This window comes from Aquarana catesbeiana, linkage group LG08 (assembly GCF_042186555.1).
Source record: "Aquarana catesbeiana isolate 2022-GZ linkage group LG08, ASM4218655v1, whole genome shotgun sequence".
Classification (NCBI taxonomy): Eukaryota; Metazoa; Chordata; class Amphibia; order Anura; family Ranidae; genus Aquarana; species Aquarana catesbeiana.
Genome location: NC_133331.1, coordinates 258,680,655 through 258,696,364, shown reverse-complemented (window position 1 = coordinate 258,696,364; position 15,710 = coordinate 258,680,655). Strand labels below are relative to the sequence as shown.

The 15,710-nt window shown below is 42.0% G+C and overlaps 1 protein-coding gene across 2 annotated transcripts in view; it reads right to left on the bottom strand.

Annotated features, from left to right (window-relative positions):
• Positions 1-15,710, bottom strand: part of FTSJ3 (FtsJ RNA 2'-O-methyltransferase 3) — a 74,947-nt gene that overhangs the window by 39,686 nt on the left and 19,551 nt on the right. For both annotated transcript variants that reach the window (XM_073597101.1, XM_073597102.1), the window contains exons 7-12: positions 13,861-14,055; positions 9,419-9,534; positions 6,876-6,974; positions 3,318-3,418; positions 3,146-3,232; positions 2,521-2,658 (exon numbers count right to left, since the gene is read on the bottom strand). In XM_073597101.1, coding sequence (XP_073453202.1) covers positions 2,521-2,658; positions 3,146-3,232; positions 3,318-3,418; positions 6,876-6,974; positions 9,419-9,534; positions 13,861-14,055 — 736 coding nt within the window. The remainder of the gene's footprint in view (positions 1-2,520; positions 2,659-3,145; positions 3,233-3,317; positions 3,419-6,875; positions 6,975-9,418; positions 9,535-13,860; positions 14,056-15,710) is intronic.

Sequence of the window (15,710 nt, the reverse complement as noted above, 5' to 3'; positions counted from 1 at the left end):
CCAGGACAGGAGTTCAAAACATTTTCCCCTCTCAATAACAGAGTAGAGGGTGGTGTTGTCCTCAGAGATAACGATGAGCAATGTTACAGGTAAAAAGTTAGCAGAAACAGAGAGCACAAGCATTGAACAGCTCACAAGATTTTTGGCAGGATCAACAGGTATTCATTAGCTCTTATTAAAGTGATAACAAATGACATTCAAAGGTATATTTAAAACTAAAGTCAAAACTTTTTTATTTCATTTTGGATAGGGTGTAGGAGGGTTAAATATAGGGGAAGGGTTATATTGGGGAGATTTCCCTTGACTTCCTGTCCTAAGCCAAAGCAGGAAGTGAAAGGAAATCCTTCCAAAGTGAAGAAATCCTTGGTTGTCACCAGAACTAGTGTCATTTGAAAGATTTCCCTTCTATTACTGTTCTGTAGAAAGCCAATAATAGTAAACATGAAAAAAAGAGAGAGGGTGAAAACCTGATAAGATTGCCGATCACACGCCACAGTTATACTGCAGCAGAGTGGCTCGGCTGCGCGAATCGCCGTACTAGTAGTGCGGTGCTTCATGCAGTAGCTTCTGTGGGCACACATGCGTGCCGATTGGCCGACGGGGGAGCCAATCAGTGGGTCCGGCGGACTCAATGTCCGCCGGCCGCTCACGATCGCTCCCCGCAGAGACAGATCGGGGATCTGCAAAAGTAAACAAGGCAGATCTCCGTTCCGTCCTGCTATGCAGGAAGACGGATCTCTGTGTTATCCCAGGCAGCCCATCCCCCATACAGTTAGTAAACACTCCCAGGGAACACAGTTAACCTCTTGATCGCCCCTGATTTAACCCCTTCCCTGCCAGTGTCATTAGTACAATCTTGGTGCATATTTTTAGCACCGATTACTGTAATAATGTCACCGTTTCTCAAAATAAGTGTCAAAAAAGTCAGTTAGGTGTCCGATCTGTCCGCTGCAATGTCGCAGTCCCGCTGATCACCTCCATTACTAGTAAAAAAAAATAAAAAATATAATAATAAAAATGCCATAAACCTATCCCCTATTTTGTAGACACTATAAGTTTTGCGCAAATCAATCAATATACGCTTAATGGGTTTTTTTTTACCCAAAAATATGTAGCAGAATACATATTGGCCTAAACTGATGAAGAAATTCGATTTACAAAAAAAATGTATTGGATATGTTTTATAGCAGAAAATAAAAAATATTGTTTTTTTTTTTCAAAATTGATGGTCTTTTTTTGTTTATAGCGCAAAAAATAAAATCCGCAGAGGTGACCGAATACCACCAAAAGAAAGCTCTATTTTTTTGGGGGGGGGGACATCATTTTTATTTTGGTACAGCGTCACACGAACCGCACAATTGTCAGTGTCGCATTGCAAAAAATGGCCTGGTCATGAAGGGGGTAAATCCTTCCGGAGCTGAAGTGGTTAAAGAGATGGAAAATTCAAGGGAATTAAAGATGGCAGCCCGGAGCCATCTTCCATTGACTGGCTTCATTACCAAGTTCTGATGTGGAACAAATATGCAGGATAGGAACTTTGATGTCCATGGCTGAATACTTGTTTCGGATCAATGGAAGACAAAATAGCAAAGCCAGGCTAAGGATGGCCAGAATGGACAAAGCATTAACCCTTTCGCTGCCAGCTCCATGCGCCGTAAGGACCTGACGGGGGGGGGGGGGGGGGGGGGGGTGTTTACACACATTCCTGGTGGCTATAACCATAAATGAAAGCATTCAAGCAGCTGTGCTACCCCCAACTGCTTCCACACACCCCTGGTAATGGTGCCCCTGTGTGCCCCCCGCTATGTATCAAGGCTCCGCTTGCCCCTCTAAAGGCCTGTTACTGACATATCGGGTGCCGCCAGGTAGAGGGGAGGGAGCAGAGCAGACACACGTCCGCTCTTCTTCCCTCCTTGTTGCTAACCTGGAAAGCAACGTCTATGACCTCACTTCCAGGTCCGCCTCTCGGTGTCCCTGTCCAGCATTGCCGGGAAATAATTTAATGTAATGCAATCTGCATTGCATTATATGCAGTGGAGCACAGGGACGTCATCTGTGATCTTTTAGACCCTGGATGTCTCATTAAAGAGAACCTGTCACCAGAAAATCATCACGCAAGGGACTTCTTGTCCCCTATGTAATGAAAAAAAAATAAAGTAAAAAAAAAAAAAATTCAAATTGTAAAAAAATGTAAGTTTCACCCAACCACATAAAATCCACTCTCCCAAAAAACGTTTGCGGTGCACCACCCATATACACACTTATGAACATAAGCACACACATCAGGGCGCCTATGCGTGAAGACGCCGATTGCAATACACGTTACATGTTCTTAGTAAAAGTTCCCTAAGCCTTTGCGGTCATATCATGTTATATGAAAAATTGTAACAACCACAATTTTATTCTCTAGGGTTTCTGCTTTCAGAAAATATATAATGTTTTGGGGGGTTATGTCATCTTCAGACCTAAAATTATTTTTCAAGCATTGTTCCCCAGTCAACAATTAAACTTTCTTTTAACCTTTTGAGTGTTGCCAGCTCTTCAGCTTTTAGTTCAGCCAACTTCCTGTCCAGCTGCTGATTCTCATCCTCCTCTTCTTTGTCCTCTTCTTTGTCCTCAGCTTCTAAGCCGCCTTCTTCCTCTTCACCAGAGCTGAGACTGAAAACAAGAAGTATGGTTAGACAATCTGCTTTATTTATTATCTGAAAGGAGACCTGTCTGCATTGCCCTACAAGCAAATTAAAGCCCAACTCCAGGCTAAATTCTTTTTCTTTAAAAGGATTCCAGGTATGAATATTATTTTCCATAGTTGCATAGATCCAGCTTGGACCATTGCATCTATGTGGTATCCCTCTAAAAGCTGGAAATCACTCTACAAAACACAACTACTCCAGTGATCTCCACTAGCGTGTGGGTCCCATTGCTGAGCGGCTGCCCTGCTGCATTGTGAACACAGGAGGTCACCATTCTGATCTTCTCAATGAATGCAAAGAGTTCTCAGACTGGACTAGGTGGGGAGGTGTCATCACGCTCTCCAACTTCTTGCCCACCATGTAAGAAGAATAATTCAGAAGCGAGAATAAGTTTTAACTTAATGTGGATAAAAGCAACGCAAACATTAAATCGATAGAAGTCAAGTACTCACTTCACCTCCTCCATAGAATCTTTAGATTGTTCTTTTAGCTTCTTGGCAAGATGTCTACGCAACTTAGACCTCCAACTCAGGAGTGACCTGCATGGACAAAGGGTATAGTTCACAAGTAGATTCAAGCAAAGGGACAAAAAAGGGAAGAGAAGTAAATCAGGCCAAATAATACCTGAGCTCCTTGCGCCCAAGGACTTTGATATCCTTACAGCATTCTTTGATATCAGCGGTGGTTAATGCATGGTTCTCAAGATCTTTGTCATCTATTACGATCTGAAGCAGAAAAAGGACTACAACAGTTGGTTTTCATTCACATGATTATTGCTTGCTTGTTTCCTAAAAACTCTTCTATGTCCACCAAACTTTGACAACCATGCCCAGCACAACAGATTCTCATTCTTTAAAGTTCAACTTCAGACAAATAAATGTTTTTCCCATTGTTTTCTCTAGGAGAGCCTATACACAGAGCCTATACTCCCCTGATCCTTCGATACCCTGGAAAAAGGTACTCCCCCTACATCCAGCAGTGTACTTTTCCAGACGTCTTCACATCCACAGCCAGTCTATGGGCATGCTGATGTCCGGAACAGTCCACCACACAAAACGGCTTGTAAAGGGGGCAGGAGCCGAAGGGACCGGTCTTGCGCTGGGAGTATCAGAGAATTAGGTGAGTATATGTCGGCTCTCTGGACTCCTAGACAAAAACGAGCAGTACACGATCTGTAGCGAATCTTAGGATTGTCATTTTCCCATTATTGGCTGTGTATTGGACACCTTTGTTCCTTATCCCTATTCCTTAACAGAATATTTTTGGAACAAAGGAAAAAAAAACACTAGCATTTAACCCATGCAGTGCGGGCTCAGTCCCACTACATGGGAACAAAAAACTTTTTGCCCGGAGCTCAGGTTTAACTCGACCATGGCGAGTTTAGAAGATAATTTCAGATTGTCATTTTAGGCCAAGTTTGGCCAGATCGTACAAGTGACCAGCACCAAATCCACCTCAGGCCTTTTTCTAGAGGGATCAGTATGAGTTCCTCAGCTAGAAGGCTCTCCCATATGAACACCACATACAGGACTTTCTCCAGGATCATCCAACACCAAGCACTCATCTACAAACACCCACAACACACTTTTCCAGGGAAGTTCCATTAAAGTTTTCTTCAGTTCTTCTTAGGTTTCAGCTTTATAAATACATTTTGCACAAAGCTTTACATAGTTAGGTTAAAAAAAAAGATGCAATACCATCTAGTTCAACCAGTAGGCAAAAAAAAAGTAAACATCCAAATACAGAACTATATACCCACAGCTTATCCAGAGGAAGGCAAAAAAACACCTATAAAGCATGGTCAAATCTGCTCCAGTGAGGGGAAAAAAAAAGAAAGAAAACAATCCTTCTGGATCTCTGGAAGGCAATCGTATATTCCCTGTTAGTATCCAGTTATATATTTTTTTGCATTTAGGAATGCATCCAGCTCCTATCTCCTGAGCTGGAATTACGTTTTCATCTGCTGTATATTTGAAGTTGTAAATAGTAGTAACACAAGGCTCCTAAGGACACAGGTCTAAAATTCTCACAGACACATAAGATCCTACAACATAACAAAGTTACTACACACAATAAAGGAAGGCCATCTCTAATATAGTGGTGGCCCTTGAGAGGCTCACAATGTAATTGATGCAGATATGTCCTTGGATCAAGATCACACATTAGAATCATATTGTCCACCTGGGAATCTTGGCAACAGCTTGTCTCTGGCGTATGGGTAGGTAAGTCTTAACTAGCAAGGAGTAAGGATCTTAGCTAGCATATATTGTCTGCAGCCGCGGTGAGCGAATGGTCAAGCAATGTAAAGGGCATAAAAGCAGTTTGGGCCCAGAATGACTCATTTTTACTGTTCTACATACAGTATGTTCATGCCATCTAGCTACTTACAAATCACATGCAGTATCTCGTATCTCCAAGAAAACTTGGCTTGATCCCTGCTATATCTCACCATTCACTCCTGCTAGTTGGTTTTACAACCCCGGGCAAAAATTATGGAATCACCAGTCCCTGAGGATGTTCCTTCAGTTGTTTATTGTTGTAGAAAAAAAGCAGATCACAGACATGGCCAAAACTAAAGGCATTTCAAATGGCAACTTTCTGGCTTTAAGAAACACTAAAAGAAATCAAGAAAAATAATTGTGGTGGCCAGTAACAGTTAGATTTAAAGCACAGGCACAGGTAATAAATTATGGAATCACTCAACTCTGAGGAAAAAATTATGGAATTACCCTGTAAAATTTCATTACAAACACTAACACCTGCATCAGATTAAATCTGCTTGTTAGTATGTAGGTAAAAAGGAGTGATCACACCTTGGAGAGCTGTTGCAACAAGTGGACTGACATGAAGCATGGCTCCAACGCCAGAGATGTCAATTGAAAAAAAGGAGAGGATTATCAAACTCCTTAAAGAGGGTAAATCATCACGCAGTGTTGCACAAGATGTTGGTTGTTCACAGTCGGCTGTGTCTAAAACATGGACCAAATACAAACAACATGGGAAGGTGGTTAAAGGCAAGCATACTGGTAGACCAAGGAAGACATCAAAGCGTCAAGACAGAAAACTTAAAGCAATAAGCCTTGAAAACAGAAAATGTACAACAAAACAAATGAGGAACAAATGGGAGGAAACTGGAGTCAACATCTGTGACCGAACTGTAAGAAACCGCCTAAAGGAAATGGGATTTACATACAGAAAAGCTAAAAGAAAGCCATCTCTAACACCTAAACACAAAAAAACAAGGTTACAATGGGCTAAGGAAAGGCAATCGTGGACTGTGGATGATTGGATTTCTGTCTTGACGCTTTGATGTCTTCCTTGGTCTACCAGTATGCTTGCCTTTAACCACCTTCCCGTGTTGTTTGTATTTGGTCCATGTTTTAGACACAGCCGACTGTGAACAACCAACATCTTGTGCAACACTGCGTGATGATTTACCCTCTTTAAGGAGTTTGATAATCCTCTCCTTTTTTTCAATTGACATCTCTGGTGTTGGAGCCATGCTTCATGTCAGTCCACTTGTTGCAACAGCTCTCCAAGGTGTGATCCCTCCTTTTTACCTACATACTAACAAGCAGATTTAATCTGATGCAGGTGTTAGTGTTTGTAATGAAAATTTACAGGGCGATTCCATAATTTTTTCCTCAGAATTGAGTGATTCCATAATTTATTCCCTGTGCTTGTTCTATAAATCTGTTACTGACCACCACAATTATTTTTCTTGATTTCTTTTAGTGTTTCTTAAAGCCAGAAAGTTGCCATTTGAAATGCCTTTAGTTTTTGGCCATGTCTGTGATCTGCTTTTTTTCTACAACAATAAACAACTGAAGGAACATCCTCAGGGACTGGTGATTCCATAATTTTTGCCAGGGGTTGTACAATCTTTAGAGTGGCTGACACCATCTCCTGTGACATAAAATGCTAAGTCTCAACTTAAATCCCTTCAACATCCTTATTGGAGCAGAAAAAAGTGAAGGCCTTTGCTCTATTCCTGTCCCTCTATGTGGATTCCCAGTACTCCCTTGGAGCTCTCTTTGTCCATTTAGCCCCGTGGAACAGCACAGCCATCATACCTGCCCCCTTAACATTAATAACTTTCACAATATTAAATTGCATCCAAACAATTGGACATACCCATATGCATAATACCTAGATTTGAGTTCACAATGATTAAATTCATACCTCGCCGATCCTGGCAAGAAAGTCTACAGGATTGGGAGATTTGAGGAAGTCCACGAGAGGTGCTTTTTGGTAAAGTGTTCCTTCTTCATATCCTTCTGCCTGTGGGGAGAAAGAAAATTAACCACTTGACAACTGGGCACTTAAACCCCCTTCCTAACCAGACCAATTTTCAGCTTTCGGTGCTCTCACACTTTGAATGACAATTACTCAGTCATGCAATACTGTACCCATATGAAATTTATGTCCTTTTTTTCACACAAACAGAGCTTTCTTTTGGTGATATTTAATCACCACTGGGTTTTTTATTTTTTGTGCTATAGATCAAAAAAGACTGAAAATTCGAATAAAAAAAAAAAAAATTCTTTGATTCTGTTAAAATTTATTGCAGAGTATTGGCAGAGTATTGGCAGAGTTTTGCAGTGTTGCAGAGTATTGCACGGTGTTGCAGAGTATTGCACGGTGTTGCAGAGTATTGCACGGTGTTGCAGAGTATTGCACGGTGTTGCAGAGTATAGCACAGTGTTGCAGAGTATAGCACAGTGTTGCAGAGTATAGCACAGTGTTGCAGAGTATAGCACAGTGTTGCAGAGTATAGCACAGTGTTGCAGAGTATAGCACAGTGTTGCAGAGTATAGCACAGTATTGCAGTATTGCAGAGTATTGCAGTGTTGCAGAGTATTGCCATTATTTATATTGAGCAGCGCTGTGGGCACTAAACATCCAGCCCACAGCGTTGCCATCTCTCCCCCTCTCCCCTCGCACTGTACCAATCGGTACAGAGAGGGGAGGGAGGAACCGGGGTCATGACGTGAACATCATTTGACGGAACGATCACGTGGTAAACGGCCGTGATCAGCGGCTATTTACCATGATCTGTGACCCGGCGGTCACGGATGTTCCCGGGTGCGCACCCCAGGGGGCAAGCGGGAGCAACATTCTGGAATGACGTCCATGGACGTCCACCCAGAACTAGCCGACCGCGCTGTTACCGTCTTTCGGCAATGGCCCGGTCGGCAAGTGGTTAAAATGAGCTCACAGCTGGTTTCTGCCAAGGCCTCTACAGAACCAGATTTTAAATTTTTCCTCCTGAGCTCCTGCAGATAGAGAAATATGCTGTATTGACAGCGGTGACACCTTGTTCAGCCCCAGCCCTTTATTATCACTAAAGTACAGTGTGCAGAGCTAGGCATGGCCATTCTCTCACCAGTGCCAGCCTCTAAGCATCAGCAAGGGTGACAACGCTGCCACAATTTCACTGTAGAAAGAAAAGCATTGCCTCCCTATCAAGGTAGTGTCTGTCCAATGGTTCCTCTACCAGGATCAATAGGTATTTACCAAATGTTCCAGGGGCCTCAAAAATAAGGGATCATAATGTTAACTGATAAAACTGCAGCACCGGAGGTTGCCGGCAAGATATCTGGCAAGAAGCAACGGGTATTTTTATTTTTTCACTTATCAAACAAATATAACAAAATGCTTTTAGTTGTATATTAAAGAGGAACTGCAGTCTGTTCACATAATTTGTAATAAAAACATCTTTGCCATTCTAAAGCGTCCCTCCGACCACTTTGCATATTATTTTATATATATATTGGGATTCTGTACTTGCCAAATATATTGCTGAATTCTCCCTCCACTAAGTCTGGCTGCGACCATTTTAACTGTGAGCAGCTGAAGCTACTGCCTGTTCACTTCCTGGATTTCCAAAGACACACAGAGGCACACCTCAAGCCCTGCAGCTCTCATTGGCCCTCTTATGACTCATCCCCCTCCCTTCCTGGCAAACTCTCACCAGAGTTAGAGAGAGAGCTGTGCATGATGTCATAAGCATAGACTAATGGCCAGACAAGAAACAGGAAGTGGACTGTATAAGGTATTTACTGGCAGAAAAAAAATCTATCCAAAGTTAAAACAACAAGGGCAGAAGATTTAATAGATGGAAAGTTGAAAAAATTACTGAAGGTCCGCTTTAATAAGAGAAATTCATTGTTCGGGTTTACCTACACATTAAATCTGCAGTTTAGGTATGAGTATTTTTGCATAGTTACATTGGTCCAGCGTGCACCAATGAAATGCAAGTACGTATGTGCTATACCTGGCCAATCCCCATAGAAGCTGGAAATCATTGTAGTAGGCAGTGATTGCCGCTGGCTTCTGGGTCCAGTCCCGATTGATGCCCTGCTGCTTTGTGAACACAGGAAGTCCCTCACTTGGCACAGGTACCATTCCAATAACATTTTGCATTTTCTCAATGAATGCAAAACATTCATTAGGTGAGGTAGAGAGGCAGGGAGGTGACCGCTTGTCAACATCACTGTTTTTCTATTGCAGTTAATTCTACCAACATAGGGAAAAAAATTAGATTGCCCAATCTGGACTCCAATTCTGTGACTGTTTCTTATGTGCTGGAATTAGTAAGTCTAGTCTAAATCATATAAGCAAAAAAACTTAATGGCTCCACCATCTAGTACCAAAAAGCATAGTCCAACAAAAGTTAAAAGGAAGATAGAGTAGTAGCAGATACACCCGGAAAAGGAACTCACCTTGGGCTTCTTATGGGATACCAGCTGAGAGACAGTTTGCACAGGAGTATCCACATTCTTAAAGGCAAACTTAGGATCAAAGAAACGACTGTCGATTTTATCAGGAGCCAAGTATCCTAAAAGAAAAAAAAAAATGTATAATAGCTCGGAAGCGTTACACGTGAACCTTTCGGACTTGGACCTAGGCACGATTCAGACTTCGTTTTCCTTTAAATGGAGCACTCAGTTGCTCCCATATCTTGGTATCAAACTCACCTCTGACATTGCAAACCTGTATCTGGTTAACTGTACTCCCCTCTATGGTTCCATCCAACGTGACCTAAAGAACTGGCAAGCACAGGCACTTTCTTGAATGGGTAGAATAGAGGCCGTCAAGATGACGGTTCTTCCTTCAATACTCATCAGTCTTTTTCCAGAAATTGCAGTCTATGATCTATAAATTTATATGGAGTAACGGGGGATGTCGAGTGGCCCGTTCTACTTTATACTTACCCAAGGGGAGAGCAGGACTTGGAGTCCCTCACTCCTTGCGGTATTATAGAGCCGCCCAGTTGGTCCAGCTATACCAAATTTTTGCTACGACATATCAGCCTGACTGGGTTCGGGTGGAGGCCCAGGCTAGTCCGACGCTTCCCCTAGATCTTTTGATGTTGCTTCCTTCAAGGGAGCGCCGGGCGATTTTGAGTCCCTCCTTGTCGCACTCCTTGCGCCTCTGGGATGTGGCATGCAAGCTACACCCTTTAAAATCCCACCATTCCCCGGTGCCCCCCCCCTCTTTAATAATACCCACTTCCCCCAGGGCAGCAAATTCAAGTTTACATTGTGGACTGACAATGGCCTTTCCAGAATAGTGCACTTTATCGATCACAAAGGGATTAGACAGTCTTCTTATTTTAGGGAAACACTAGATGCCTCCCATGGAGACCTACCAGCTGTGTCAAATTACACATTTTCTGCAGACCCTGCACAAGGACCAAACTGACATAACCACCAGGACTTTATTTGAAAATAAATGTATATGAGGCCCCATCTCACGGTTGGGAATTACTGAGCTATACGCCATATTTAATAGCCAAGGTAATAAACCCTCCAACAAGACAGCCTGGGAATCGGATCTGGGGGAGACTGTTGAGGAGGAGGTGTGGACAAAATGGGCGACCATGGTGCACAAGGGTATTCTCAATACTTCCCTAGTTGAGGCAAATTATAAGGTGCCATCTTGCTGGTATCTCGTTCTGACTAGGCTGGCAAAAATATATCCTGGTACCTCACCCCTTTGCTTTAGGGGATGCGGGCAAGAGGGTGACAGGTTTCATGTCTGGTGGTCCTGCCTGAAGGTAAGACCTTTCTGGATTAGAATGTTCAATTTTAGCCACTCAGTGATGGGTTAGACCCCAAAACTGCATTGTTTGCCGACATGTCGGAGGAGTTCCCCCAGACACCTTCGAACTCTTATCTTTTTTATCTTGCTAGCGGCCAAAATAACTATTGCTAGAGCATGCAAATCCCCCGTGCTTAATGTCCCATGGGTGAAACACAAAATATGTTGGGATTATGATCAATGAAATATTGACCAGTATCCATAACGATAAACAAGCTAGGTTTGATAAAGTGTGGAACCCCTGGACTAGATATCTCCAAGCTCCCTAGGCGCTGGGGCACCTTGTGGACTGAGGCTCGGACTGAGGGGACCAACTCAAGTCTCTTCTAACTTTCTTTCTTCTCTTCTGTTTTTGTTATGTTACTTAAATTTTCAAATGGATGCTGATGAGAGAGGATGAAGCCTCTTTAATGTTAGTCGCTCTAGGAGCTTGAGGCATTGTGTTAGAAGGCACTGAAATAACCCTCGACTAGTAATGTTTCCCTAAATCTCCACGTTATCGAGATATGTGGATTCACAGCTTATCTTAACAAAGCTTCATAAATCCTTCCATTTCCTGAAGTTTTATAAAAGGTGGCTGATACCACAGGCCTCATTGCCCTAGTCATAAGGTTGTTATATTGGATAGAACCTGTATATTAGGCCTGACCTTATTACCCTACATATATTCTGGTTACAATACAATAATGCCATTGATCACTTCAGAGAGCGCATCCTCTTGTTGACAATTTTTCCAATACTGTATGTATTTTATACAGTGTTTAAAAATCTGCAATAAAAATGATTGAAATAAAAAAAAGAAAAAAAATGTATAATAGTTCACTATAAAATGATCCTACTTAAACGCTTCCCGACCGGCTCCCGACGATATACGTCGGCAGAATGGCACGGCTGGGCAAATCGACGTACCTGTATGTCCATTTGAATTCCCCGCCGTGCCAATGCGTGCGCGCCGGGAGCTCCGTGAGTCGGGTCGCGGGTCCCGCGGACTCGATCGCCGCGGGGATACCCGCGATCACCTCACGGAGAGGACGAATGGGGAGATGCTGATGTAAACAGCATCTCCCCGTTCTGCCTAGTGAAAAGTGCTCTGGTTAGGAAGGGGGTAAATCCTTCCGGGGCTGAAGCGGTTAAAAAGTGGTTGTAAACCCTTACATACACTGAGTTAAAGCGTTTGTTAACCTTTAAAAAAAAATAAAACAAAATAAATAATATGGATCCTGTCCCTTTAACCACTTAAGGACCAAGCCTCTTTTTGAGATTTGTTGTTTACAAGTTAAAATGATTATTTTTTGCTAGAAAATGACTTAGAACCCCCAAACATTATATTATTTTTTTTTTTCAGACACCCTAGAGAATAAAGAAATAAACATGAAATCCATAGGTTGTAAAAGCCCAATGCGTAGCAAGTCCAAAAGTTAAATGAATAGAAGCCAAATGTTCATAACATCCTCTTGACTTTAAGAGTGAAAACAACTCGTGACGAAAGTTTACAAGTAGATAGTCCATCACTAGTCAGATGAAGGCTTACCAGAATGTTTGAACGCAAAAGGGCGTATGCCCAGTGAGTCAAACAGGCTTGTAGTTGTGTACACCAAAGATAAAGTATTCAAATCTGGTGACCTTTGATAAATGAATCAGGTAATCCCACAAGTCTTCAAATGGCTCTCAAGGGTAGTAACCTCCAAGGTAGGTAGTCATGGAGCAAGATGGATAGATTCTCCCATGCATTCATATACTGTATATAGTTGGAGAGTACAACAAAATGTCACATAGCGTGATTCCATAAAAAATATTGGATATTTATTAAAGTTAAAAACTCACATTTGAGAAGATAAACAGTGCTTTTGGTACATGTATAATGGCAGCAGTGAAGCCCATCCCTTTCCAACTATATATATGAACGCATGGAAGAATCTATCCATCTTGCTCCATTTTTTTTTCCCTTAATGTGACTACAAATAAATAAAAAAACACCCTCGTTTTGTGGCACTTTCAAAGCGCTTTTAAGGTGCTTCGGAAGTGCTACCCATTCATTTTAATAGGCAGGGGCGTTTTTGGAGCGCTTTTTACAGCACCCCAAAGATGCTGCTTGCAGGACTTTTGCTAACATCCTGCAAGCGCACTGCCCAGTGTGAAAGCACTCATGCAAATGAATGGGAGGCAGTTTTCAGGCGCTATTTCTAGTGCTAAAACGCCTGAAAACTGCCTCAGTGTGAAAGGAGTATTATAAAAAAAAAATGCAGTATACACTAGATTTCAGAGTGCCGATCAGCGCTCACGTGACCGGACGGCTCTCTTCTCCTCCCCTTCCGACTGATGTCAGCAGGGGATCCTCGGCCCACCTGCTCTAGCTGTCAGATGGGGAGAGGAAAGAACGGCCGGTCACGTGAGTGCCGATTGGCACTCTGAAATCTGGTACCATACGGCATTATTTTTTTATAAATGACACACACAGGGTCACCTGTCATTAGGAGACAGTGAGGATAGTATAAACAGGTCAGATTGCTTAACAACCACTTTAAGTGACTGGCCTCAGGTGATACACAGACTTGAAACAAATTCTGGCCCAAAGTAGGTGTTTAAACCAGCCTTTCTCAACCTTTTTGCCCTGAAAAAACCCTTGAAATAATTTATTTCAGCTATAACCAATTAATTGGCAGTCAGTGGGCATATTGCCCCTTCCATTAGTGGCTAGTAGGAATACCCCTTACAGTGATGGTCAGAATGTCACCCTTACAGACAGCTAATAAGATCACTGTTGTCATGCAACTGGTTCTGCCAAATAGCATTGGCCCTGGAACTATGCAGCATCATCAGATGGGAGGTCAATCAGCCACAGCTCCAGGAACCCCTTGCAACCTCTGGAGAAACTATAAAGGTTCCATGGAACCCTGGCTGAAAATGGCTGGTTTAAACTAATGTCATTCCTGGAGTTCCACTTCAAATTTTACAATATTATCAAAGACAAGAACTCACAGGATACACACTATAATTTCTCTTGAAGGAAAGATGAAAAGGGAAACGATCTATTGTATTTTCTTATAGGTTCTTCACTCACCTTGACACACAACAAAGATTTCAGCACTCTCACTTCGAGATGCCTGGGGCTTTGTGGAAGTCACCTTCTTGAAAAAGTTCTTGAGGATCCACAGAAGGGATTGATAATCGGAAGAACGGAAAATCTTTGTGACGAACCAGCCTCCTTTAGAGAGGCAGTCACAGGCCAACCGAAGAGCCATAAGAGACAGATGCACTGAAATACAGACAAAAGTGTATAAGAAAAAAAAAAAAAGAAGGAATGTTCACTATAGGACAACCTTTTGAACTGTCTGTGCTCCCAATTCATAAAGATCCATAATCCTGATACATCCCAAACAGAATTATTTAGGTAAACTTTTTTAAAACATGTCTGAAACAGAAGGTCTTAGGACGACATCAAAGCACTGTATGGTGACGGTCACAATGAGATTTCCAAATCATGTACTAGACATGAAAAAGGGAGCATTTCTGAGACATTTTCTGTCATTAGGCCTACAGTGATTTTTATTAACGTGGGCCTAAACTCAAAAAGTATAGATTTGCTATGCTATAGAGTACATTTAAGAATGTTTATTGTGCCTAAACAGTACCTGGAAATGTACCTTTTGTTTTGAATTTCTCCTGAAAAATAGCAGTGTACTTCCTGGCATGTGTACCTAGGCACTCCTGTGTCTACAGCCTCATAGAGATCTGCTGGTCTCAGTTGACCGGGAGTGAGATTTGGTGATGTCACAACTGTGCTTCTCACTGTTCTTCTTGCTGGAGGCTCCGACATAAGGAAGCAAAGCCCTGCCTCTACCAAGATGGCTGCCTCCACACAGAAACAAAGTGCAGAATAAGACATAGTGGGGTTTATTTACTAAAGCTGGAGAATCAGGCTCACTTCTGCATAGAAACCAAACAGCTTCTAGGTTTTATTGCCAAAGCTTAACCATTTTAAGTCCACCCCAATATATATATATATATATATATATATATATATATATATATATATATATATATATATATATATATATATATATATACGCAATTCTGCAATTCCGCCTGCAGGGGATGCGCGCGCGCCACCGGCAGGCCGCTTCTGTGATTATTCACAGCATAAGCCGATCTGAGGGTGCGGGGCACTGAATGTCCGCCGACAACTTGGTGACCGTTGTTAATAAACACAGAACTGAGATCTGCCTATGTAAGCTACATAAAAAAACATGGCATAAATATATCCCATAGTTTGTAGACACTATTACGTTCGCAATCAATATACGATTTTTTTTTTTTTACCAAAATCATGAAGCAGAATACATAGTTAGTCAGGTTTAAAAAAAGACACAAGTCCATCTAGTTCAACCAAAAAAAATAATATCATACAATCCCATATACAAAATCCTATACCCATAGGCAAAAAAAAAACAGCAAAGCATGATCCAATTTGCTACAGCAGGGAAAAAAAAATTCCCTGAGAGAGAAGCAGATTTTCCCTGGCTCAACTTTACCTACAAATGTCAGTACCCAATTATTTTCTGTACATTTAGGAAATAATACAGGCCTTTCTTAAAGCAATCTACTGAGCTGGCCAGAACCACCTCTGGAGGGAGTCTATTCCACATTTTCTCAGCTCTTACTTTGAAGAAACCTTTTTATGTTTCGAGATGAAATCTCTTTTCCTCTAGGCGTAAAGAGTGCCCCCTTGTCCTCTGTGATGAGCTTGAAGTAAATAACTCAACACCAAGTTCACTATATGGACCCCTTATATATTTGTACATGTTGATCATATCTCCCCCTTATTCTCCTCTTCTCAAGAGTGAAAAAATTCAGTTCCTCTAATCTTTCCTCATAGCTGAGCTCCTCCATGCCTCTTATCAGTTTGGTTGC